At 44.4% G+C, this 27,123-nt stretch overlaps 1 protein-coding gene across 1 annotated transcript; it reads left to right on the forward strand.

The window, feature by feature from the left end:
- On the forward strand, positions 1-27,123 carry ATP7A (ATPase copper transporting alpha). The gene is made up of 23 exons (XM_068205200.1): positions 1-57; positions 6,046-6,189; positions 8,665-9,154; positions 9,913-10,644; positions 11,407-11,613; positions 12,570-12,733; positions 13,354-13,515; positions 14,170-14,246; positions 14,426-14,651; positions 15,627-15,860; positions 16,123-16,214; positions 16,609-16,736; positions 16,893-17,047; positions 17,343-17,477; positions 18,684-18,878; positions 19,094-19,276; positions 19,572-19,785; positions 20,430-20,576; positions 21,025-21,167; positions 21,485-21,688; positions 22,226-22,343; positions 23,299-23,401; positions 23,755-27,123. The coding sequence occupies exons 2-23, from the start codon at positions 6,082-6,084 to the stop codon at positions 24,029-24,031; spliced, it is 4,494 nt and encodes a 1,497-aa protein (XP_068061301.1). The 5' UTR covers positions 1-57; positions 6,046-6,081; the 3' UTR covers positions 24,032-27,123.

Below are 27,123 nucleotides of genomic sequence, written 5' to 3' on the forward strand. Positions count from 1 at the left end.
GCCGGGGAGGCGGCGGCGGTCCCGGGCCGGGAGCGGCGCTCGGAGCCCGCGGTCTCGGTGAGTGCGGGCCCCGCTCGGGGCTCCCTTCCCCCCGGCAGCGCGGGCCCTCCTCGGGGCCCCGCCTTGCTTGTTTCCCCCCGGCAGCGCGGGCCCGCCTCGGGGCTGTCCCCGGCGGTGCGGACCCTCGGGGGGTTCCCGCTTCCCTCCGTGGGCGCGGACCGGGGGCGCTCCCGCGGCCTCGGGTGCGTGCGGACCCGCCTTGGGCGCTCCCGCTCTGCCCCGTGCTCCGGGGCTGCCCCCGGGCCGTTGTCGCCGTGTCCCCGGCGCGGGCGGCTGCGGCGGTGCCGGGCTGCGTGTCCCAGACGGGAGGGGAGGCTCCGGGCCCCAAAACCCGCCCGGCTCGGGCGCGCTCTGTCCAGCCCCTCGCAGGGGCCATCCGGTGTGCGAGGGTGCCCGCAACCCGGAGGGGTCGGGGGCGCCGCGGGGCTTCACCCCCAAAGCGCCTGGGCGGCACCTCCGTGTCCCGGCGCGGCGGTTCCTGCTCCTGTCCCCGGGGCTGCGGCCGGACCGACGGGCTGTGCTCGTCGGGGAGCATCCCCGTTTCGGGTCTCGGCACGCAGGAGGTCTGCGCTCGCGTGGAACAGTCCTCCTTGTGTTCCTGTCAATGACCGGAGAAAGTCGCGGAGCTCATGAGTCACTGAGCTGCTGTTCCGATTCTGCGCTGCTCAGCTTGTCCCCCTGAAACTCTTTACTTAGTGTTTATTCTTATGTCACCTTATGCCACCTTATCATGGCAGCACTCTGTGCACAAGCACCTTTTTCTAATTAAAAGCATAGTGAGGGTATTCTGGAAAAGGGTAAGTAGTTGTTAATGATGCTTTGGGGTGAAATCTCGCGAAAATGAGCAAGAACGGCACAACTTAACTGTTGCCTCCCTGTGTTCGTGTTCTGGAAACTGTATGTAACTAGTGTAAAATTAAAATCTTAAAATCTTTTGTGCAGTCAGCAGAGGTCGAGTTTCTGTACTTAAATACTTGTTGAATTGTGTGGATGTAAATAGGCAGAGATTTGGTAGTGTGGGACTTTATGTGTATGATAATGCCCTGTGTGAGCACAAACCCAGTTTGATCAGAAATTAATTATTATAATGCGTTTTCTTAGTAGAGAAAGGACCTGAAGTTTTTTTTTCCTTCCCAGGTGGCAAAGCAAGGAAGCAAAAACTAAAATTGTATGGAGTTTGTTGTCTTACTGTTCTTATTTTTACCGTATGATGCATTCCACCTTGTTCTGCTGAGTACTTTGAGACTAAACTTAAGACTGAGGAGCCCCCATTGACCTTGGTATGCTTGCATGACAAGGGGTTATAAATTATATTCTACTCATATATTTTCTGTGATTCTTCCAAGGAAACATTCCTGTTTTCCAAAAATCTGACTTCAGGAGGTTGTGGAAGGCCAAGAACGAGTTAAAGGATTTACTAAGAATTTGTCTCAAGTACTGTAAAACTCATTAGAAGTGAAGCAGAATGTTTGCAATGTGTGCTTTTTTTTGTTCCCCATGCAGTTGGTATAGAAATAAATTCTTTGAGAGCAATTTCCATGCTCCGCTGACCAAGCAAGGCTTGTTAAAGTCTTGAGCAACATGAATTACAACCTATTTAAAGTGTCACGTAGCTGTGACATTTATTGCAGATGCACAGTTTCTCTCTCAATGATTAAGCCTCATCTACCCATGGGCCTATCATACATATCTCCTCCCTAGTCACACTTTCCAGTGGCTCTGTTTGCCCATGAACCCTATAAAACCTCCTTCTTCCCTGTTGGACCCATCTCCTGTAGCACTTTTCAAGCCCAAGGGTGAGATGATGCAGCTTTTTCCCTTTCCTGCCCTTTGCTCTTTTCCATAGGTCCTTGCAGACACTGAGGGACAAGCACCTTTTTTCCATTTAATGTAAAAAGTAATTTAGCTTTCTGCTGCCTTAAATACAGAAACTAAGTAGCACTTGGCCATTTAGAAATTTAATAAAATCCAAAGTCTGTAATTAAACCTGAGAGATTCTGTTGCAGGCATTTGTGTGGTATTTGCCAAGCTGTGACCTCTTTTAACTTCAGCAAGTATAAATTCAAGGTAATGATAAACTGGTGAAAACTGGAGCTGTACAGGTAACCAGAACCAGGTAACTCTTCCCTCGTTGTATCCCTGCTAATCCCAAAACTGGCACAAAGTGTGTCTGTGGGGTCCAGAGCTTTGCTGCCCTGTGATGCCTGGGTGTGCTCAGCTATTAGAAGCACCAAAGTGCCTTTTGAGGGTTAAATGGGATTCTTGAGTTGTAACTTCCTCTTTGCATTGCTCATTTTTTTTATAGTGTGGGTTTATGAATTTGACTTAATTGAGCCTTATTTCTTCAGATATTTTACTTACAGTGACTGGTGTTAGCACATCAAAAAAACTATTTAGAGAGACGAATGAGTGTCTCAGTCACCTCGTGCTTGATCGCTATTGAATTTTCCTTTCCATTGGGAGAAATTTCTGTTGGAAGTAGAAATCATCTCTTTCTATTGCTTCATTTACTTCATAGAAGCACTAACTGACTTCCTTCAAGAAAATGGAACTAAATACAGAGCTGGTAGCTCCTAAAGTGAACTGCCATTTCTTTGTGTTGTCAAATCCTGAAATTCTTTAATAATTGATGGTGGAGGTGTTTTATAGATGGAGCAATGGACTGGCTAAGAATAAAAGCATTATTTTTTCTCTAAGACCTGTGTAATCCATAATTTAGCATCTCAGGTATTTTCAGGACCTCAGCTTCAAGTCTTTTCTCTATAAGAAAATATATTGTAATTAAAAGGATGTGTCCATGCTAACTTGCACAAGCCTTTGATGTGGAATATATGGATTGCTGCAGATATTTTGACTTCTAAGTTTATTTTCTTGGGAAAATGTTAACCCAAATGAGGAGAACTGGGATTAAATTGTTAATATTTTTCTACCTTTTGTGTGCATCTAGTCTTAATTCATTGGTGCAACAGGTATTTTCAGTCTGCTTAGTTATGGACTTCAGGAGGAAATACAACAAATATTTCATTCAAGTTCCAGCCAAATTCTTTGTACCTTGAAGCACTGGTAAGGGAGGTAGAGCATCAGAAATGAAATTAATATGACAAGGTAGAATACAGCCTGAGATTAAATTTAAATTTAACTGGTTGTCCTGGGAATTTTGCAAGAGGAGGAAAAAAGAATTTGTCTATTTAGAGTCATTGTGTATAACCCTGTGTTTCATTCTGAGAACAAGATCGCTTTGAAGCTTCAGGAGCACAGGAAATCCAGACAGTGTGGCTTTTGGAAATTTCAGCAAGGCTGTACAGAAAACAGTGATTGAAAAACAGCTCATTAACAATTCAGTGTTAATAATATGTGGCTGATTGATGAGACCTTTCTGCTCATTAGATTTGGACATGTCTCATCTTTTAGAGAACCACCTGTTTTTTTTCTAAATTAGTATAGAAGCTGTTAGCAACCTGCAGCAAAGCAAATAAAAATCCACATTGGTTGTCTTCCCCACCAGCAGGGAGCTGTGAGTGATGCTCACAGAGAGATCTGGGTCATTCTTAATGGAAGGCCAGAGAACAAAACAAAGAGCCAGTTTGGTCCAACAGATAAATTGTAGTGATGGAAGTTCTGGTTTCAGTCCTAGTACTTCAGGGTCTTGAGGGGTAAAAAAGGAAAAATAAATTTAATTTTTTTTTTCTTACGCCTTTATGGTTTTTGTTTTAATTTCAGCCTCTTCCAGGAAAGGGTTTTTTCTGCTGTGTTTATGAATGAACAGCAGAAGGGCAAGGAAACAGACTGAGAAAAGGGAGGAAACACTTTGTCCATACAAACTGTAATAATAATAATAGATGTGAAAAGAAGTTTAATGTTATTTTTACATATCTCAACAGTTGGGTTTTGAAGGCATTGGTGAGCATTTGGTAGCAGTGCTGCTGGTTATCACTGCTAATTCAGTGTACTGAGTGTGGCTGCTGTTTGTTTGACGGAGAACCTTTAACGTTGTATCCTGGTTTTGTAAAAATGGGTATTACTGTACTTGCAGCTTGAGTCTCTTAAACCAAAGCTCGGGGAGGCAGGCAGGAGCTCAGCAGGTTTTCCCTGGCTCACAGCTGTACCCCAGCTCTCCTCCAAAGCAGCATCTTGCCAACCTTTGCTGATTTTAGACATCAGCTCCCAGCCAGAGTGTGCCCGTACTTTATTTGTGTTTTCAAAGTGCAGTAACAGGCGCTTCAAGCTGGTCATGTACCTGCAATGCTTTGAAATGCACATCTCCAAACCTTTCTGGAGGGCAGATTGGTTCTGCCCGGGATGTCTGGTTTCAGTCCCATGTGCCTGCTCGTGCTCACAAAGTTCCCTGCAAGTCCAAGTGCTTTTTGTAACTTGATTTGCATTTCAGGCTGGTGGCAGTGTCGGGGTGTCCCTGACTGTGGGGTTTTACAGTGGGGTCCTTGTTTGGGTGTGGACTGGGCGTTCCTTGGGGACGAGCTGGGGGCACAGAGGATCACATGTCAATAGGATGACAGCACAGCATGTGTTTTCTTAGGTAACTTCGTGGTTTTTAAAGTATTTTGTACCTCTGAGTGTGCAGATCAGCCTGAGAAAGGAGCTGCTGTATGAAATTTGTTTAAAATAGACTTTCTTGTTGGTTGATAATTCTTGTGAGAGTTCTGCACTTCTGTAATGTGTGGGTATTCACACAGGAATATTGAGTGTTTCCAGTAACTCAGCTCTTGTAAGTGCAGGGGAGAAGTGAGATCTGGAATAACTCCTCAGGTAGAGTAGTCTTATTTCTCTTCTTAGCGGGGATGAGATGTATTTAATCTATTGGAAAAGTCAGTATTCTCAGTTTTATACTTATTTCACTGCTTGTTAATTAAGTTCAACATTTAATTTTGTGCATCAGGGAGGTAAAGCTGTTTCAGTGATGAAACTGCCTTGTATTCTTACGTGGTTTGTGGCACGTCTCAAAGTGAAGGCAGAGCCCTTCAGGCCCTCTGTAACAGGGAACAGTCTGGAAATGTCACCGTGGAGTAGGAAAAATTTATTTTACTAAACATCAATGTAATTGAGTTTTCCAAGGTAGGTCCTCAGGGTAAGAAAACAAGTTAAGCTTGTGCTTCACTTCAGCTCCTCAGTTACTCATCAGATTTTACTGCTGCTTCCATTGCTGCCAAACATTAACTGTGATCATTTCCCTGGTCGCTGACCTCTCTGTCAGTAAAACCTTGCATTACTTTTTTCAACATATTAACAAAAAATCTGGAGATTTTCTTCTTGTCCCGTCTTTCCCCCTCAGTCATTTAACAGTTTATGCATTGAGCAAAAGAGTCCTTCCCATTAGCTGTTATTTCTACAAATTTCATTTAAGTTCAGTAATTTTTTTTTCCTGGGCTTGTTTTTATGAGCAAAAATAGTAATTAAACTCTTCAGAGGAGTAGAAATGAGACCTTTCTGAATGAGGTGTGGCAAAAAGCTTGATTTGCTTCCTGGGCTAACTTCAGTATCACTTGTTTTTGCAAACAGAGGGCAATATTTGAGAGAGACATGTGGAAAAGCAGAGTTACCACCTGATGTGCCAGTGATGTTACCAGCTTGATTGTTTCAGCATTCCAAGTGCTGCTGTCCCTCTCTCTCTGCTGCTTCCCCCTGTAATTTAATATCTCACACCAATGAACCACAGCTTGCTGCATGTAATTGATGATCTCCAGTGTATCCCAAATTGAGCAATACATGTCTGAACACTTTCCTGTTTTGAGAATCCTTGGGAATAAATACGTGGAGTTTTCCATTCTGTTGGTATCTGCTCAGTTTTTGACATACACCAGAGGTGAAGGAGGTCCTCTGTTAAACCCTAGAATCCCAGAATGGTTTGGATTGGAAGGGACCTGGAAGCTCCTCTCACTCCAACCCTGCCACGGGGACTCCTTCCACCGCATCTGTTTTATTTCAATCTCTGTGAAATTCTGTAGGAACTAATGTTCTGATTGGTTTTAGCCACCAGCAATGAGCAGACTCGAGTAGAAATTCACCATGGAGGCAAAATCCGTGGCCATCGGCGTGGAGGGGATGACCTGCAGCTCCTGTGTCCAGAGCATTGAGCAGCACCTTGAGAAGATGAATGGGATCCACAACATTAAAGTAAGAGACTCTAGCACTGCTTCTAGCAAAGGTTTGGATGGGAACCCATGAGAAATGGTGCTCTGAGAGAGGAAAATAACACAGGGAGAGTTTATTCTGCACGTTTCTGGGCAGGCTGATGTTGGAGGTGCATTGGTGTATTTCTGGTAAATAAGAGAAAAACAGGTGCTGGCTTCACTGCAGAGGGAGTTAAGTCATTGTTGCTCTTAATTCATTTTCTGCTTTACAATTAACTCATTGTGAAGTAATGGGGGGAAAAAGGCAACAACTGGGTTTGTCCTAATTCAGGCTTTCTTTGCCTGACTTAGTTTTAACTTTTTTCTTAGCTCAGAGGAGATAGCAACATTGTTAGTCTTTCTTCTGTCATGGGCAAAATACTGGACTGTAAAATATTCCAGGGTGAGCTGATCATCCTTGCAGAATACATAATTTTACAGTAGTTTTAATAATGGAAGTAATTTTAAAGCTGGCAGATTCCTATGAATTTTGTAACCCAGCCTGTGGTAAAAAGAACTGTTCTAAGCACAGAAAATTGAGAAGTTTATTTAGTTATTTAGTATCTGTGTTCTGAAAGCATCCTCTTATCTTCTGTAGTTGTTGACTTTACTCCAAAGAAAATAAAATCCTCTGGTTTTATCAACACCTGTTTTATGGGGATGCCTTGGGTGAACATTTCCCTTCCCAGAACTGGGCACAATTTTAATTTGGGGTGTGTGTGATCATTGTCTGGAGCTGGTTTTGCAGGACCCATTGCCATGCACTTCCCCTGCAGAGCAGGTGATGCACAGCTCTGAGCAGTTCCCCGTGGCCTGGGATAGGTGTTTGTGTACAAAAATTTGGTGAAAAGCAGCAAAATTTACAAGGCAGGTCATTTTTCATCTTCCTTCAGCCATAGAAAGCTGTGAGTCTGTGCTGTGACAGCAGAGCCCTGGAGCTCTGAACAGCCCCCTGTGCATGGCCAGGTAAATCACTGGGTGTCTGCAAGCATGAACCCAGGTAAAGGCAAAAAGCAGCCTGTAAAATAATCCCCCCAAACAATCTGATTTCAGAACCTTCTCTTTCTCCTTATTCTAGCAAAAAATGTCATTTTGTCAGCCTTGTGTTTTCTCAGGTGATTTCTGAGAATACACAGGTGACATTGGATAGGACAGGGAGATTTATACAAAGTGCATAAAGTGTATATGCATCCCCAGTGTCCTTTACATAAGGAATGAAGTAGGTTTTTTAAAAGGACAGTGTTAAGGCTTTTGTATTTAGGTTTTTATGTAAATACCTTATCCCAGAGCTGAATGATATTTCAAAAGATACATTGCAAAAACCTTAGTCTGAGTAGAGCAGGACTCTTAAGAAACTTCTAAGAGGTCATATTTAGTAATTATCCTTTTTACAGCATCAGAGCTTCAGTCTAGGCAGATGAGTTGATTCAGAAAATTCTCTGGGAATAATAAAACAGGGTTTTGTGTAGTGGTTATGAATTAGGTCAGCAAGGGGCATGAATGTTAGATGACTAATACAGACAAACAGCTGCTTTTAGGTTATTCTGCAATGAAACCCATAAATGTCCATGTTGCTAATTCTGCTAAGGCCCATCATTGGGATAGAAATGAGGAAAGGTGGTTCTTAAAATGATTTAACTGATATAATTTAATAATGTCTGTGGTCTTTACGTTGTACCTTTGCCCAGAGGAAAGACAGAATTGAATTGATAATGTGTTTGGCCTCTGGCAGGCATTGCTTTTTCCTTTTGGAAACTGCAGTTATTGTGTTTGACATGTCATCTGTTGGGAGCAAATTAAATTGAGGCTGTGTACCATCAGATGGGAAAGGTTATTACCAAATGAGGATGTCTCTGGATCACCAAAAGGTACAGAGAGAGGAGAAACAGTTTCTTGAATTGTTGTCACATATCAGGTGTCTAAAGTGAGTTTTGGTGAAGTCTGATGCAGGTTTTTACTCCCAGCAAGTTACCAGCCTGTGCCTCCATTGCCTGGAAATGCTGGGCTCCTTTCACTGCTGCTTAAAGCTGTGGGTTTATTCAGAGAGTGTTTTCTTCCATCCTTGTAGCCTGGGGGCAGTTACTCTGAACTGCATTAGAATTACTGCTAACTCATTCGAATTTCTTCTGTGGGCTCTTTTGCTCCAGGGGTTGGATTGGGTTAGTCATCCTCATTGAAGTGGATTTGGCTCTGGAAGTTTCATTAGGTGCCTTGGTGCTGTCTGGCTGTTGCAAGTGGAGGTGGCCAGACAGACTGGAAAAGGATTCTGGAGCTGAGAGTGGGGCTGGGATCTGTTCTCTCCAGCCCTGTTGCTGCACAGGAGAGCAGGAGTTACTCAGTGTGCCTTTGCTCTTTGAGGTGAAAGTTACACTGGACAAGTATTGCTGATCTTTGCAAGTCAGGGCAGTCTCTGGTGTGGTGCAGTCTCAGCCCCCAGCTGTGTTGCAGTTTGCTCAATTGCTTTGTTTGTCCCCTCGAGGTCTCTCTGGAGGACAAGAATGCTGTCATCATCTACGACTCCAAGCTGCAAACGCCAGTGACTCTGCAGGAAGCCATCTGTGACATGGGATTTGATGCTACCCTGGCTGATTCAAACCCACAACCTGTTCTACCTGACACAATTTTCCTCACCCTCCCTGCACAGTCAGCCCTAACGCCCAGGCAGATCTGTGCCATGCTGCTGAGCAACAAAGGGATCATGGATGTGAAAGTGTCCTCTGATCAAAGAACTGCAGTGGTGACTTTCATCCCTTCCATCACCAGTGGCAGGCACATTACCCAGATGGTCCCAGGAGCAGATCTGAGCATCTCTGTGCCAGAGGTAACACCTGGAACGTGGGAAGATTCCAGCTGGTCCCAGGCGAGCAGCGCTGTGCTGCGCCTGAAAGTCGATGGGATGACCTGTCACTCCTGCACCAGCACCATCGAGGGGAAGCTTGGCAAACTGCAGGGAGTTCAGAGGATTAGAGGTAAAACCGTAGTGTGTTTTTATGGAAATTGAGGCTGGCAGATCGCCAGGAATTCAACACATGAGAGGTACAACCTTAGTGAGTTTCTGTGTAAATTGAGGTTGGCCATGCTGTTTGTCCTCTGATGGCGTTGCAGGTTTTAGATGAGATAGCTGAGTGTGACAGTGACTCTTTGTGGGACTGGGTATTTAATGATGTTTTTAATGTGGACTGTAAATGAAGAAAGTAGCCCACATTGTGGGAAGGGTGTGGCTGTTACATGGGTGATGGTGTTTAGTGGTTGTTTTGCATTTGGTAGGCAGCCTGGAGTAGATGTGTTCCGTAAATTTATTACCAGTTACAGAAATCTCTAATAACAGATGTCTTTTTTAATTGTAATTAATAATAGTTCATATTTTCTGTCCAATTAAAAATCTAAAAGGCAAGACCAGCTTACTGATATAGTTAGCTTTGGGACAAGTGTATTGCCATAGACCCCAAAACAAGGATAAATTCAGTAAGAAGTAGTGATGCCATTTCTGAAAATCCTGGGAAAAGAGCAAAAATTTGAGGAGGAGTTGAAAGTTGTTGTAGTATTAGACAAAACCTGGTTGAAGAACTAAGTTGCTTGATCTTTACCAAATCAATGAAATCTCCTTTCTGTTGCAGTTACATTTCAGACCATGTAAAGTGTTGCTGGAAAGCTTTGACAAGATCCTGTGATGTGATTATTATGCTTAGGGCAGTGACACACACTTATTTTATTGATTAATTTCCAGTGTCCCTGGACAATAAGGAAGCTGTTGTTGTCTACCAGCCTCCTCTAATCACAGCAGAAGAAATAAAACAGCAAATTGAAGCTGCGGGTTTCACAGCAGCCTTCAAAAAGCAGCCTAGACCCCTGAAGCTCAGTGGGATTGACCTGGAGAGGCTGAGGAATGCTCAGCCCAGAAGCTCTGAGGCATCACAGAGAGAAACCTCCAGTGGGACTGGCACAAAGACAGTTGTGTTCAGAGTTGAGGGGATGCATTGCAATTCCTGTGTCCTCAACATCCAGAGCACCGTGTCGGCGCTGCCGGCAGTGGCGAGCGTCGTGGTTTCTTTAGAGAACAAATCTGCTGCTATAAACTACAACCCAAGCTTAATTAGCATAGAGGAGCTGAGGAAAGCTGTGGAGAATGTGTCTCCAGAGAGGTTCAGGGTCAGCCTTCCTGAGGAGCATGAGAACCTGGCACTTTTCCCCACACTGGCATCTCCACTGAAATCTCATCCTGCTTCCAAGGATCCCAACCAGCCCCTCACTCAAGTTGTTGTGATCAATATTGAGGGCATGACTTGCAGCTCCTGTGTGCAGTCCATCGAGGGAGTGCTGTCCCAGAAGGCAGGTGTGAAATCTGTTCGTGTCTCTCTCCCAAATGGAACTGGAACTATAGAATATGACCCACTGCAAACAAGCCCAGAAGACTTGAGGTCCTCAATAGAGGATATGGGATTTGATGCATCTTTTCCAGGTAATGATGTGTGAAACTTCTAAATTTACAAGGATTGTGCAGTTTTGTTCAGGATTTGGTACCCCCCAGGATGAAATTTAGCAGCTGACATACACCTTGTGCTTGCCAAGAGAAGCTTTATATCTTCACTGCAGATGAGATCATGAAAGATAACGTGCACATCCTTTAACACATCAGATTGATTCAAATGATTGAGGTGTCTGGCGATATAAATATGTCAGATAAATGCTATTCTATGTCAATAGCTGCAGAAGTGGTTGGGTGCTCACATTTAATCCTTTTCACCCTTTTCCTGCACAAGCACAGCATCCCACATCCCCTGAATTGCTGTAAGGAGCCTGTAGTTGCAGAGCTCCTCTCTAGGGTTAAAAACATTGGTTTAGCTTATGGAACATGCACTTGCTTACAAGTTCAGCTTTGTGCTCCAGGTAAAGTCAATAAAACTGTGTGTAAAACTAAGGTTGCAACACAGAGGTTTTGCTTCCAGCTACAGGAGAAGACAAAGGATGTGCAACAGAACAAAGACAATGAGGAAAGGCAACAGGAAAAATAGTAACAAACCAGTAAGTTAATCAGTGGCCCACCTTTGTCTCGTTTTCTTTTGCTGACCCTGAACTACAGAGGGGTGGGTGGGTCAGACTGACAAGGTGTGTACAACCACAGTTTCCATTTTCAGTCCCAGTGAACAGCAGTGTGTCACAGCAGCTCATCCCTCCCTGCCCTGGCTGTTCACTCTGTCACAAACTGCTGTCTCCTTTGCAGCGAAGGCAGAGCTCCCTGTGGCCAAAGCTCAGCCCTGCCCTGAGGCACAGCTGGACTCTCACAAGCCTGAGCCACCCTCCAAAGTGCCACCAGCCCACCTTGGCAGGCAGGAGAGCAAGACCATCTCCAAGTGCTACGTGCAGGTCACAGGAATGACGTGTGCCTCGTGCGTGGCCAACATCGAGAGGAATCTGAGAAGGGAGGATGGTGAGATGGGTGTCAGTGTGGTCTGTTACATTTCCAAGCATTTGTTTGGAGAATCCTTCTGGCTTTTGCAGTGTTTTTAAGGGCTGGGTTGTCAGGACAGGTGTTCCTCCTCACCTCTGGCCCATAGGGTGGGAGCAGGGACATCCTTGCTGCTTTATGGATGTGCTGCCCGGACCCTGCTGCTGCAAAAGCAGCAGCTGAGTGCTCCAGAGAATATTGGGATCAAATAGGGGATCCTTTAGAAGGTAAAACAGTTCTTTCCTGCTGGAGGGAGGTTCCCAGGTGTGCAGCTGAAAGGCAGAAGCAGATGTGTGCTTGAGGGAGCTGAGAGAAGGGACAGTGTGAGTGGATTAAAGGGACACGGGTTAATTTTTGCTCTGTGAGTCAGGGCACTGGTGTCTGTGATTATATTTGCAGGAACAAACGGCTGCATGACTGTGATGTAGCAGAGTCATTAATGCAGACTGTGTTTAATTATTGTAATGAAGATGGATGGGTTTCAAGTCAGCCTGGATTTTAATTTTTTTCATCCTAGGAAATGGATGAATCTAAATCCTCTCAGTGCCCAGTAGGATTGCACTGTTAGATCTGCCCCTTCTCATACAGGTTCTCCTTAAAAAAGGCTTCCAGAAATGGTAAATGCAGATCAGAGAAATATGCAGCACTGTAGTTTAGAAGAACTCTTTTAAGGAAAAATAGATATTTTTTCATATAGCATGGACAGAATGTTTGTAATTAGACTGTTAAAGGCATGCTGCTCGTGTGGAGTGATGCTTTCATCTGTCACACCTGCACTGAGGTGCTGGTGTAGCTTCCAAACACGAGGATGTTTCTCTTTATATACCACAAGGAAGCTTTCCCAGTTTCAATAAATTGTCGTGTTTCAATAGAAATGTTACAGTAAATGCAGGATGTTTCCTAAGCCTGCTCTGCCGCTCACACATTTTGTTTCCTAGGAATCCACTCGATCCTGGTTGCCCTCATGGCAGGGAAGGCAGAAGTGAGGTACAACCCTGCTGTCATTCACCCTGCAGCTATTGCAGAGCTCATTCGGGAGCTGGGCTTCGGAGCCACCGTGATGGAGAACTGTGGGGAAGGAGATGGCATTCTGGAACTTGTTGTAAGCTGACCATTAAACCCAGGCACCTTCAGCTTTTACTGCTTTTATCTGTTGGATGTGCCTGTGTTAGTGTCCACTTCCTAGAGTTTAGTAGTGTAGTAGAGGTTAATGTGTAAAAAAGGAAGTGTAAGGGTACATCAGGTACGTATCACAGATTTTATCACGTCCTGCAAACTGTGCTGGCTTACTACTGCTACACTGAAAATGCAGAGAAATATTCCCGTATTTTTGTTTGCTCTTCCTGTTGCTAGAATTTACTTTTTTTTCAACTTTTTGAAGCTGAGCGTAGCTCAGTGTCCCCCAGCTCTGAGGCTGAACATCCAACAGAGCTTTAGCAGGGCTTAATAACCTTATCCCTGTGCTGTGCTTCCTCTAGAAGGGTTGGAGGGGGCTCTGAGCACACGGTTTTATGGGAGGCATTCCTGCCCATGGCAGAGGGTGGAACTGGATGGTCTTTAAGGTCCCTTCCAGCCCAAATTATTTTTTGATTCTGCAGTGCTCACACCCCAGATCAAAGCAATAAATAATGCAGCATAGTCACAATGGCTTTTTCTACTTGTTAAGGTGATTTTGGCAGGTAACCTGTGCTTTGCCAACAGGAAGGAACTTTTATTTTCCAGGTGAGAGGGATGACCTGTGCCTCCTGTGTGCACAAGATAGAATCCACCCTCATGAAGACCAATGGTGTCTTGTACTGCTCCGTAGCTCTTGCGACCAACAAAGCCCACATCAAATATGACCCTGAGGCCATTGGTCCTCGAGATGTCATACAAGTGATAAAGGTGAGTTTCATGTAGACACCAAGTCTCCTGAAATATCCATGTCCTTGGAAGAGTTACACACCCCAGAAATAGAAGGAAAGGCTGTTAAAGCAAAAAAAAAAAAGAAAAAATAGGTCTCTTTCCTTCCATCTTCTTTCATCTTAGTGCAGATTTCAGCAGCTAATTTGTGTGTTGTGGTTTAAAACTGCTCTGTTACAAGTTTGCCTAAGTTTTTAAAAATAAATACTGTGAAAGCCAGGCCGTGGTAGACTTGGAGATACTAGATATAGGGTTGTAGAAAAATCAAGAACATTTGTTTAAAAATAAAGTACGATTGCAGGTGAGAGGTGAAATAAATTTCTCAGCCTTCTCCTTCAGTTTCTCAATTTCTGTGCTTTAGGAACAGCCATTCTGGAAAGCCACAGTTTAGAATAGTATTTTGTTCTAGAAAGGTTAATTTCTACATCAGATTGCCTTTCTCTTCTTGAAAAGTAACTAAATAGTAGTAACAGACAACAGCAACTAAACAATAGTAATGTTTTATATCAGAAATATTAATAAAGTTAATCAAAGGTTAGACTGGCACCATCAGTAATTTGGCAATAACTGAGCACAAAGTGCATTTTAGAACTGACTGTTCCCTTTTTTATTATTGTGCTTTTTTTTTTCCCTTAGGATTTAGGTTTTACTACTTCCTTAGTCAAAAAGGATAGATCTGCCAGCCATCTGGATCACAAACAGGAGATCAGGCAGTAAGTATTCCTGAACACACTAAGATTCCATAAACATCTTTGATTCTTTTTTACTCAACCATAAATTTATGATTTTTTTTTTCTGTGACTGTGCAGACTTACTACTTAAAATATTCTCCAGTACTTGAGTTCAATACAATTTTTTTTTCCTTTTTTTTTTCTTTTTTTTTAAACCTGAGGTGGAAAAGGTCTTTTGTGGTGAGCCTGGTTTTCTGTATCCCTGTGATGGGGCTGATGATTTACATGATGGTGATGGACAGCCAGCTCTCGCATGCTCACGCACATCACAACATGAGCAGTGAGGAGATGGAGGCCCTCCACTCCTCCATGGTCCTGGAATACCAGCTCCTGCCAGGATTGTCAGTCATGAATTTCCTGTCATTTTTACTCTGTGTCCCTGTACAGGTGAGTGGGGTTATGCCAACTCCTGCTTTTTGGGCTTAAGCGCTCAGATTGGACGGTGATGACGAAATTAAGTTTGAAAAGTGAGTGCAATTGTGCTGATGTAAAATGCTTTTGAGGATCTTATGTGCTTCTGCTGTTACCAAAATAATGGGTGCTGGAGACTCCCAGGGGCAGGGCAGGCTGTGGAGAGAGGCCGTGTGCTGGTTCCAGGCTTCTTTTTTCTACCTCTGTCAAGGCTGGGATTGAAGGTGCTCGACTGAAGGTATTTTGCGTTCAGACTCAGGTGTTTATTGTTTCTTATCTATGTTACAGTCTCACAGCAGTGAGTTCTGCAGTTCTTCACCAACAAGGCACAATAATGGCCAACAATCTTTTCTTACAAGGTCTTTTAAGGCTAAAGTATCCAATTAAGAAATGACACCTAAATTATTTTCACTTTTAACCCAATAATTAATCCCCCAAAGTCTGCAATGTGGACTTTTCTGTCCAATTGCAAAATACTTCCCAAACCCATGGAGAAGAAGGAAGAAGGTGGTGAAGAAAAAGGACCAGCCACCGCCCTAAAACCTCCATCTTGCCCCATATATATTGCTATATTCTAAACCTTAAACTCTAAGTTTTCCACCCTGTGATATTACACACTTCTAATCAAACTACACACCTGTAATCCCAGTGCTATCAATCAATTTTGGAAGCCTTCTCCAAGGCCTCAGGTCAAATATAGAATTTTCTTGTGGGTCTGTGCCCTTCAGCATAGAAAGTTTAAAATGCTCAGCATCCAGAGCTCCAACAGCTGTGCACCTGAGGCAGGTCCTGAATCCCACTGGGAGGGCACTGGGAATACCTGGGAGTGCTGTGGGAAGACCACAGCCCCGGCTAGAGCGGGGATTTTGTTCAGGGAAGGGGCAAATGGCACGAATAAACTGGAAGAGCTGCTGCTGTGTGCTGGAGACGCTGTGTGAAATGCCATTGCAGGTGTTCGGGGGGTGGCACTTCTACATCCAGGCCTCCCGAGCACTGAGGCACAACACGGCCAACATGGACGTGCTCGTGGTGCTGGCAACATCCATTGCCTTCCTCTACTCCTTCATCATCCTCCTGGTGGCAATGGCTGAGAGGGCCAAAGTGAACCCTGTCACCTTCTTCGACACGCCCCCGATGCTGTTCGTGTTCATCTCGCTGGGCCGCTGGCTGGAGCACGTGGCAAAGGTGAGGAAAGCGGAGACCAGGGCACTGAGAAGCATTGCAGACCCTGGTAAAAGCATCCCGTGCAAAAGCTCTGCTGGGTTCTTTTAACCTTCTGTGTTGTCAAATCATCTTTAATAACTGAACTAATAAAAGTTTGACTTAATATCAGACTGTTTGCAGAAAATGTTTTCTTAAAAGGGTAAATTGCAATGCACACCGTTGTCATTTACCCAGCTTTTTTGTTAATGGTATAGTCAGAAAAATATGCAAATTATTATTCTAGGGTAAAACCTCAGAAGCACTGGCAAGACTAATTTCATTACAAGCTACTGAAGCTACTATTGTTACCTTGGGCCCTGATAACGTTCTTATAAGGTATTTTGCTTTATCATTTGCTTTTTCTGTTGTTCCTTTTTTTGTTGTTAATATGCTTAATTCAGAAACAAATTTTACTATTCTATAGAACTATGAAGCAAATAACTTCAGATTTGCTGGCAGATAAAAATATAAAAATGCAGAATTAACACTGCTCTGCTTTGGTTTATTGCTGGTTTTTTTCATGTGATAAGACAATTAGTGGATTTTCTGAACTGGAAAGTAAATAAAATTATGATAAAATAGGCCTTTTCAAAGAGTACTATGACTTCCTTGTGATCATTTTTGTATGCGCTAGTGCCAGCCAGTGGGGTTGTGCTTTGTGGGCAGTGCCAGCTCCTGTGCTTGGGTCACTCCAGTTCTAGTCTCTTGTAAACCCTTTGCACCATTCCAGTGAGGAGCAAGTGGATGTGGAGCTGGTTCAGCGAGGGGACATCGTCAAAGTGGTCCCAGGAGGCAAATTCCCAGTGGATGGCCGTGTCATTGAAGGACACTCCATGGTGGACGAGTCTCTCATCACAGGTCAGCATTTGCTTTTTCCAAGTGTAAAAATCTTTTTCTTTAAACGAATCCCCAGAGGGGAAGTCGAGGCTGATGTCCTCTCCCCTTGTCAGGAGTTGGCAGCTGTCCCAGAGATGCCTTTTTCAGCACTGTTGTCTGTTGCTGCCCTTTTCTCAGGTGAGGCCATGCCTGTGACCAAAAAGCCTGGCAATACAGTTATTGCAGGCTCCATCAATCAGAACGGGTCCCTGCTCATCTCGGCCACCCACGTGGGAGCTGACACCACTCTGTCCCAGATTGTTAAACTCGTGGAGGAGGCCCAGACCTCCAAGGTAGAGTATCATCCAATTTAACACTTGGGGTTTGCTGTCTCAGGCAGGCACCAGCACACCAAATCACTGCAGGGGTGGCTGAGACTGCTTGGATTTGAATTGCAGCTGCATAATGCAGGATCTTGCTGAATAAGGACTCTGATCCTGTCTACTGAGCCAAGTCTCATCCTCTTATTAAGTAAATCTGTAATTACGAAGTGTGGCAAGCCAAGTGTGCTGCAAGCAGCTGTGATTCTTCTCTTCTGTGCCTTCAGACACAAACGTGATGGTGCTGAGTGATGTTTCTCCTTCCCAGGCCCCCATCCAGCAATTTGCAGACAAACTTAGTGGCTACTTCGTTCCTTTTATTGTGGCTGTCTCTGTTGTTACCCTTTTTGCCTGGATTATAATTGGGTTTGTGGATTTTGAAATAGTGGAAAAATACTTTCTGGTAAGTAAATCTCCTTAAACACCTTCTGAAATATTTAATAAACAGCCTTACAATTCTATTAGACTGCAGTGATTCCCTTTCTGGATTACCCTTGCAGGCAGTCGCTGACTATTACTGCTCTTGTTATTACATTTTTTTATATTTTGTATTTTTTAATATTGTATCGTTCTGCATTTATACTTGAAGAGAATCCACAGTAATTAATCAAGTCTTGTAAGTTAGGATTTTAAAAAAGTTAATTAAAAGAAATATTAAACATCAATTTCCCACCATCCATCCCTCCCCTGTGGGAAAAAGAAGTCCCTCCTGTCACAAGCTCCAATTATGTATGCAGCTCTGTGTAAATTCATCTTGGCAATCAGTGGAATTCATCTTCGTTACAAATTCCACAGGAGGGTCAGGATCCCAACTTGGACTTAAGCATTGCTTAGATCACAGGGTTTCTTGTTTCAGAACTATTTCTGAGTTTCCAGGAAAGCCACCTTCATATCTGGTTTTTTTTTTCCCTCCTTACTGTATCTATCTTTGATCCCGTATCTTTTATTACAGTGCATCATTAAAGAGTTGTAGCAGGCAGTGTCTTGTTTAGGGAAATGTCCTATAAATAAAACAGTTGAGGGTAATTCACAGAACTCACAGAATCCCCAGGTTGGAAGAGACCTTAAAGATCGAGTCCAAGCCAGCCCCAGCACCTCAACTGAACCCTGGCACCCAGTGCCACATCCAGGCTCGTTTAAACACACCCAGGGATGGGGACTCCACCACCTCTTGGGGCAGCCATTCCAGAACTTTATCTCCCTACCTGTAAAAACTTTTTCCTGATATCCAACCTGTATTTCCCTTGGTGCAGCTTGAGACTGTGTCCTCTGGTTCTGCCTGGAGAAAGAGCCCAACCCCACCTGAGCACAGCCACTTTTCAGGAGCTGCAGAGAGCGACGAGGTCACCCCTGAGTCTCCTCCAGGCTGAGCACCCCCAGCTCCAGTGGGTAGATGCAGCTATCAGTGCAGTATAGAACACAAGTTGGTTAATTAGTCGTTAATTTAATCATTCATCTCAGGTTTTGCATACTTTGCTTGTGCTTTACTTCAGTATTAATACCCAGCAGACACATTAGCAGATGTTTCCAGCCTCCAAGCCAATGCGTAGCCAAATGTGTTGTTCCTGTTGTTTGATTTCTTCCCTGACCGACTCCCCTCCGTGCCCAGGGCTACAACAAGAGCATTTCAGCGGCAGAGGTGATCATCCGCTTCGCCTTCCAGGCCTCCATCACCGTGCTGTGCATCGCCTGTCCCTGCTCCCTGGGCCTGGCCACCCCCACCGCCGTCATGGTGGGCACGGGCGTGGGGGCCCAGAACGGCATCCTCATCAAGGGCGGGGAGCCCCTGGAGATGGCACACAGGGTGAGTGCTGGGGTGCCCCAGGGGCTGCCCAGCCTGGGGGTTTTGCCAGCTGTTGGGAGAAGGTGGTGGGATGTCCCGGTGGGTCACGGCCAGCTCGGGCTGTTCCGTGTTAGGTCATCGCTCCGTGTTCGAGTTTGGTTCGAGTGGGCGCTTTTCCAAGGAATCTGCACCTCCATGCTCGGTTCATTGACTGAAATCTTCCTGCTTTCCTGCAGGTGAAGGTGGTTGTGTTTGACAAAACGGGGACCATCACCCACGGCACTCCAGAGGTGATGCAGGTGAAGTTCCTGGTGGAGGGGAACCTCCTGCCTCGTCACAAAATGCTGGCGATTGTGGGGACAGCGGAGAGCAGCAGTGAGCACCCCCTGGGAGCAGCAATCACAAAGTACTGCAAAAAGGTGAGGGGCTCCCACACGCAGCCTGCTCCCCCTGTGGAAGAACCTCTGGGGCAGGACTTCCTCAATACCACCAGACTGTTTATGCAGATTAAGTAGTTGATGTCTTTAATTGGGAAAGCTGAAAATTGTGGAGCCACATAAATCGCACTGTATTAGAGGCACCATTCAGACCTAGATTTTGATGATTATTTCCCTCCTCCTCTTTGTTTAACTGCACTTTATTTTGTGAGCTTTATAATTGCATCGTGCTTTTATCTATTTAAAAACTTCACCAGTTTCCATCCTCTTTTTCTAGGAGCTGAACTCAGAAACCCTTGGAACATGTACCGATTTTCAGGTAGTTCCAGGCTGTGGCATTAGTTGCAAAGTCACCAATATTGAAGCATTACTCTACAGGAAAAACAGAATGGTTGAAGAAAACAATGTTAAAAATGTGACACTTGTGAAAATTGAGGAGAATACAGATGAATCAGTGCAGCCTGCTTTGATCATTGATGCTGAACTACCACGTAAGTTAATTCTGGCTTAGAGAGTAAAATGGACAGTTTTTGCTTCTGTGTCTTTAGGATCCTTAGGAATGAGGTCATTTATTTCCATCTTGGAGAACTGGGCTGACATCAAGGCACACATAAAACAGTTGCTCATTCGTTTATTTTGTGCTCACACATCACTCAGAACATTTAAGATAAATACAATTTCAAGTTGCATGTTGAATATGGGACTGGAAAATCAGAGAGGAGGCGTCTGTCAGCTCTCTCTGGCTTTACTTTGCTTCACCCCAAGTTACCATTTGCTAGCCAAAATTATGTGTATTTGCATAACTGGTTAGTTTTCACTCAAGAATAGCTCATTGTTAGGTCTTTCATAGAAATCAGAAGCACTGAGAAGGTGACTTGGTCCTTTACTGTCCTTTGACCTGTGGTTTTTGGCCCTCTGACATGGGGTGACTCCCCAGGACTGAAGGAATGTTGGTGTCTCTCTTGTGAAGGTCACATGAAGAGATGGTAGGGCAGAAAGTATTGAGGAATTCTGCATTTGTTTGGATTCCCTGCAGTGCTGTTCCAGTGCATACTGGGAGAGCCTGGCTGGGATGAGCTGCAGGGGAGCTCCCTGGTTATCCACATGATGACAGCATTGTGTTTTCTTCCTTCAGCTACTGTGACCTCTCAGAAATACTCAGTTCTCATTGGGAACAGGGAGTGGATGACCAGGAATGGCCTCATGGTGAGAAATGAGGTGGACAAAGCCATGATGGAACACGAGCGGAGAGGCCGCACGGCTGTCCTGGCAGCTGTGGATGGTGAGTTCAGGGCTGCTGCTGTATTCAGTTGGATTGCCACTAAGTATCACATGAGACATCACATAAACAGATTAATGAGTAGTGATGTCATAGCAGCTACACCTGAAGCAGGGTAGTGGGATGAAAAGAGATAACTAACCAGTTTTACAGCACTTTCTTATGGGACAGGCTCTTCCTGCATTTCTTAGCTGACAGGACAGTTGGGCATAATAGAATGCAAAGACTTCAAAGACAGCAAAAGGGGAAGAAGGAGAGAAAAAGAATATTTTTTTATTGTGTTTGGACAGTCCATGTTCTATATTGCTTTAAATCTTGGTGCCATGATACCTCTTATCATCCCACTTTTTTCTGTCAGTGTGAACTGGTTCTGGAACTGGACTTACTGGGGGAAGTTAGTTTTCTAAATCAATAAAGATCTCTATTACAAACATGTTCTTTCTGTTTTCAGGAGTGCTCTGTGGCTTGATAGCTATTGCAGATACTGTGAAGCCAGAGGCTGAGCTGGCAGTGTACACTTTGAAGAGCATGGGGTTAGAAGTTGTCCTCATGACTGGTGACAACAGCAAAACAGCCCGGTCCATCGCCTCCCAGGTGGGCTGGTGTCCTGTGCCTGGGGCTGGAGCTGGTTTCAGCAGGAATGGTGGTGTGGCGTGTTCATACTGCTGCTAGCTGCTCTGCTGGGAAAGATGGTAGTTTTAAAAAATTTGGAATCAAAATTGCAAGAAGTTTTTGAATGGAAGTAGCATCAGCTGTAAATTCAGAGCTGTTTTCATATCACCAGCTGAGTTTGCTCTTTAGCTCATGAGTGATAAAATGGGTTTCACTCTTCCTGGCCACATCATTCCAGGCAGGAGCTTTGACAGCTGCTGGAAAAGCTGTGTCCTCTCTCTCTCTCTCGCTGTGTTCAGGTTGGCATCACCAAAGTGTTTGCAGAGGTTCTCCCCTCGCACAAAGTGGCCAAAGTGAAGCAGCTCCAGGACGAAGGGAAGCGGGTGGCCATGGTTGGAGATGGGATCAATGATTCCCCAGCCCTGGCCATGGCCAGCGTGGGAATTGCCATTGGCACAGGCACGGATGTGGCCATCGAGGCAGCTGATGTGGTTCTCATCAGGGTAAGAAATCAGAGTTAAGGGGAGCTGGTAGGAGGGATCAGAAGGCCCAGGATGTTTTGGGTGATGCAGGGGTGCACAGTCTCCATCAGCTGGAGAACTGGAGCAGAGATTGTCTTCACTGTGTTTAGTGCAGTGATTATCCCATGAAGGAAACTTCCACGTTTTCTGGGTACTGCACATTTTGGGGTAATTAAAGTTTGAGAGTGGCAAAGGAAGACAAAGTGACCTGTCCTTTGGCAAACATAAATTGCATTTGGGTAACTCACCATGGCACCTCCAGGGTTACAGGCACTTCTTCCTACACATCAGCACCCCCCTGGCAGACTGTGGGCAGTGTTTGGAGCTGTCCTGGGAGGTGCTGTGGACATTACTTGGACTGTGATGGATTGGCACTGAGCAGAGCAGCCTCCAGAGGGCTCACTGTGATCAGCCTGTTTCATCCAGTGCTCTGTAGTGAGATGTAACACAGGACTGGGAGGACACCACCTGTGTGCTTTCTGTCTCTCTGAGTGCTCCAATAAACATTTTAACTTGCAGGATGACCTGATGGATGTGGTAGCAAGCATAGATTTGTCCAGGAAAACCGTGAAGAGGATCCGGATCAACTTTGTCTTTGCTCTAATTTATAATCTCATTGGAGTTCCCATAGCTGCAGGTGTGTGAGTGCTGCCTGCACTAATTGCATTGGGCTCAGTGAGTAGAAGATTGCAGTGATTTACTGTTGTGTGGGAGAGTTTCCATTGTCTTTCTGAATGTCAGTAAGGGCAGGGTTCTCTGCCTGCGGATGTTGCAGTGGAATAGCTGTGATGATGCCTTCAGTATTAGCTTTTATGTTTTTAAGATTCTGTACTGTTTTAGTATGGAGTTCTGAGCTTCATGTTAAGTGTTGGTAAGCTCTCTTCACAGAGTGGGTAGACAAAACAATTCCTTCTCTTCCTGGGGACCAAAGATAACTGATACAAATTTCAGGTCCAAAAAGCATTAAGAACAGTGAATTGAAGAGAGAAAACCAAGCAGGATGGGACTTCATGGGCTAAAGCTGGAATTGGACAATTAACCCTAATATGCAAATAGAGGAGAACTTATGAAAGTGAGAGCCCCCGGGAGCGCTCGTGCATTTTGGGACCATTTTGGTTCATCTTGGGTGCAGCCCTGGCTGGGCTCTTGTGCTGCCCAAGGTGGATCCATGGAGGAGATCCTTTTAATGAATCCCTGCTTTATTCTTTAGCTCTGTCCAGCCTCTGCTCTAGGGCAGCCTTCTCAAGGCATCAGTGAGCTGTCCTCCTCCCACACTATGGCCACTATGGATGTGCTCAGCACATCAAAATAGCTTCAAGATAAATGGTTTATTGAAAGAGCCTGATCCTGTGAACAAGCAGGTTTTTTGCACGGTGGGCAGGACATGCCACCTCTGAGTTTCAGACTGAGGTTCTAGTTGAGATAAACCACAAATCCTTATGTATTAAATACTGGTAATTTTAAATTAAAATCCCATTTACTAACAAATTAAAAAACAACTATAACTGGACAGTCTGTGTGAAATTGTATCTATTAATATATGAATAATGCAGTGTTCCTGCTCTGAACTTACTGCTGGTGTCGTGTTCTAGGTGTGTTCCTGCCCATTGGTTTGGTTCTACAGCCCTGGATGGGATCTGCAGCCATGGCTGCCTCCTCAGTCTCTGTTGTGCTTTCTTCTTTGCTCTTGAAGATGTGAGTAGGAACAGTGCTGTGGTTTGTAACTTGGATTTGAAGCTCAGGTCTTTCATTTGGAGTGACAGAAAATAAGTGTGGCACTGGGAGAGATTTTGAAGGCTTTTGAAGAACAGTTCACAGATCTGTGTTAAGCGGACAGTAGTGTTTAGAAATGTAATTTCTAATGGGAAGAGATGTACAAATCAGAAGTGTTCAGAATGGGAAATTCCTTAATGGCCTTTGTGAGTTTGTGAGAAATCTTGTTGGTCAAATTATAAATGCCTCTGACTTGTGCATAATCAGTTTCTATCCATATTTCAGCATACTTCAGCTTCAGAGGTAGTGATGTATTTTGTTTTTCCCTTCCTTAGGTACCAGAAACCAAGTTCTGAGAAGCTGGAGTTCCGTGCCCGTGGCCAGCTGAGGCACAAGAGCCCGTCAGAGATCAGTGTCCACGTGGGGATCGATGAGAGCGGGGCTGGCTCCCCCAAGCTGAGCCTGATGGATCGAATCATCACCTACAGCAGAGCCTCCATCAACTCCCTCTTCTCAGACAAGCGCTCCGTGAACAGCATCGTCCTCGCTGAGCCTGACAAGCATTCACTGCTGGTGGGGGACTTCGGGGAAGATGATGACACAGCCTTATGAAAGACTCACTCCTCCCACCCCACTAAGGCAAAACAAAAAAACCCTGAAGCAAAAAACACAACCAAAACGGCTGTCGTGAGGTCTGTGCATGTCCTGATCCTTGTGGAGGTCTTCTGGATGCATTTGTTCTTCAGTGTAGAGGTAGTTTTTGCAGTGACTTTCCAGAGTTTTTGTGGTTTTTAATCTAGACTTACCAAAAATACCTGGTGCAGGGCTGTTGATGCTCACAAACAGGGCTGTGTTCCCATTCCATGGAGCTTGCAGTATAGCATTTATTTTGGCAAATTGTCAAAATACAATAAAGGAAACTAAGGAAGCAAAAACTGATTTCCCAGCTTTATACCAGGCTGTTTTACGCATAGTGGAGTTCAGTACTGTGTTAAAAAATTGTGAATTTGCATCTGCAAGATCCTGAAGGTTCTGTTTGCAGAGAGATGTGCCTTACTTCAGAACTCTCTCACTCCCACAGCCTGCCTTTTGCCAGAAATGGGTCCTCTCAAATGCCTTTTCTTGTTGTCAGCATCTGGTTCCAGCTTTTCACACTACAGGCTTCAAATCATCTCCATGGGATCTGGATTCCTGCGTGGCAGACAACGGGGAGGTTTGGGGCCATACCCACACTGAGACCTGCACATCCTAACCCAGGATTCTCCTGCCCTGAGACTGACTGCCTGAAGGTTGTCTGCGTTGGGAGGTTTGCTCATTCCCAACCTCTCCCAAGCCAAAAACTCCTGCAACACCTGAATGCAATATCAGTGTGAGGTGGTTTTAGCCAAAGTGTTCAGCTTTACGAAGGAGCAGTGCTCACCACCAGGATCTACTGGCACTCCTTCAGTGAACCAGAGGAGTTTGTCACAGACTGCCTTTAAAAACTTCACAGTCCAGGCTTTGCTTGTAAAGTGTCTGTATTCTAGGACTGGCCCAGCACTGGTCGATCCAACCCCCCTCTGCTTGGCCTGTGCAGATCCAGGCATCATGAATTCAGCCAGTTGTCATTTGTTGCTGAACTGCAGTATCAAAATGCAGCTCTTGATCATGAAATCATTAATATCAAAAATATCCTCAGTGAGAAGGAGATGCTCATCAGCAGTAGCTGGTTACCTGTTTGTTACTCACTGAACCTTGCTCTCCCTATCCCCTGCTGAGGCAGTTGTTGGCAGCAATTGCTGGGTTCAATAATGTTGAATTTCATTATGAACTGCAGTCCATGATGTAAACATGTACCAGTTGTGCTTGTAGAGGAGAAATATTCAGTTTGGTGAAGACAAAGAGATTCTCTTTAATGTTCTGCTTTTTAACTCAAAGCCTGATGTCAGGGCATAGATTGTGTATGTAAAAAGTCCTGAGTAAACAGCTCTTGCATTTTATCTGAGAGCCACCAGAAAAATCCCATGAGAGCAGAAGAGCTGTGCTGGGGGATGTGTTGTTAGGAAATCAGGGTACCTCTATTGCAGTGAGGAGAGCAGTATCACGTGCTGCTGGTTCAAGAAACAAAATATTTCTGTAGCAGGATTTGGGTTCTTAATATCTCTGCATGAATATAGAGTATTTTTATAAATGAGATTACACCTGTATGTAATATGTGGTGTGGTTACATCCTGAGATGTATCACTGCACAGCCATTCCATGAGGTTTTGTTCTCAGTTTGCAGCAGCAGAGCTGTTCTTACAAAGCAGATTGTTACCCAAAGCTGTTTGATCGTGTTAGGATGGGTTTTAGTGCCTCACAATCATGCAAAGGTTTCACTTGTCTTGTTTATCCACCCTCATTCTCCGTGTTCCTGGCACGGTTGTGCAGGTGCAAGGGAGGTATTTACATATTTCTGTCTGTGCTGTGGGTGGTCTCAGCCACTCCTTCAGATGGGAGTTTCAGTGCTGGCTGGGGAGTGGATGGCTTGGAAATGCCACATCACCCTCCCACTGCAGGAAACAGGGGGGGAATTCAGGGTTGAATTCCTGGTTAGTAAATAAAGCAGCATTAAGGACTTGTTGAACAATTTCCAAATATATTTCTGGAGCACGTTGTCTTCAAGCTTTCATTGTCCAAATGCTGTGTACATTGAATGTGTACGGCTTTACCTCCAACTTTTTCCCAACACGGTTGTTTTTTCTAGGCTTTTTTGTTTTCTGTGAAACTCAGTGTTTCCAGGTACAGCAAAATAAGGCTTTCTTTCCAAAGCAGAGCACTTAAAGAGGTGCAGGATGATTATCAGGGAATCAGGAACAGCAGCTGCTGGCTGGGAGGGGTGTGAGAGCAGCTTGCAGGGACAGCCAGAGGATCGGGCTCTGGGGAGAGGAAATAACTGAGCCCAAGGCAGGGTGGGGGCAAGGTGGTTGTGATAAACTCAGATTTTTTGAAAGCAGATTCTCTGTCCAGCACTCCCCAAGGGCGAGGTAATGACTTCTAGGATGTTTATCTTGTGATTGAAATATTACAAGAGGTGCTTTATGTTGAAGAACCAAAATCCCTTTCTGTTTGAATGTACAGTGCAAGTGGAATCATGTGTGGGAGCTCAATGTTTTCCCAAATGTAAATGTTTTAATATGTAAATAGGTTGCTTCTGTTGGAGACAGTTTGGATTCATAAATTTAAACTATCACTTGGAAACACTCCGTTACAAACAATATTGTATTACTCCTTTGTCTATTTTGTTTTCTGTGTCTAGCTATTTATAAACCTGTGCTCTATTTAATAAAAAAGTACATATGCTCCAGGCTTTAAAAGTTACTCTTTGAATCTTACCAAACTTACTTTTAAAAGAGTTTAAAACACTTGACATTTTATACAAAAAAAAAAAAAGTGAAGTTGCCAGAACACAATGGAAGCAAGAAAACACTTTTATTTATTAAAAACTGTGCTTATTTTTTTGCTTAGAACTTCCAACAAAATGTTTTAAACTGGAGAACTTTTGTTATTCAGTTTTAGGGATGAAAAATGGAGCAGTGAATTCTGGTTGGAATGTTAATGTAGGGCTGTTACAGTTCTTTGCATCTCAGAACATGTTGTCTCAGGTTTCCTATTCTTTTAAGACTGTGCCTCCATCATTCTAATGGCATTCTTATAAGCTCTGTAATAAAGATGTAGCATCCAAA

The sequence above is a fragment of the Anomalospiza imberbis genome, chromosome 14 (assembly GCF_031753505.1).
Source record: "Anomalospiza imberbis isolate Cuckoo-Finch-1a 21T00152 chromosome 14, ASM3175350v1, whole genome shotgun sequence".
NCBI lineage: Eukaryota > Metazoa > Chordata > Aves > Passeriformes > Viduidae > Anomalospiza > Anomalospiza imberbis.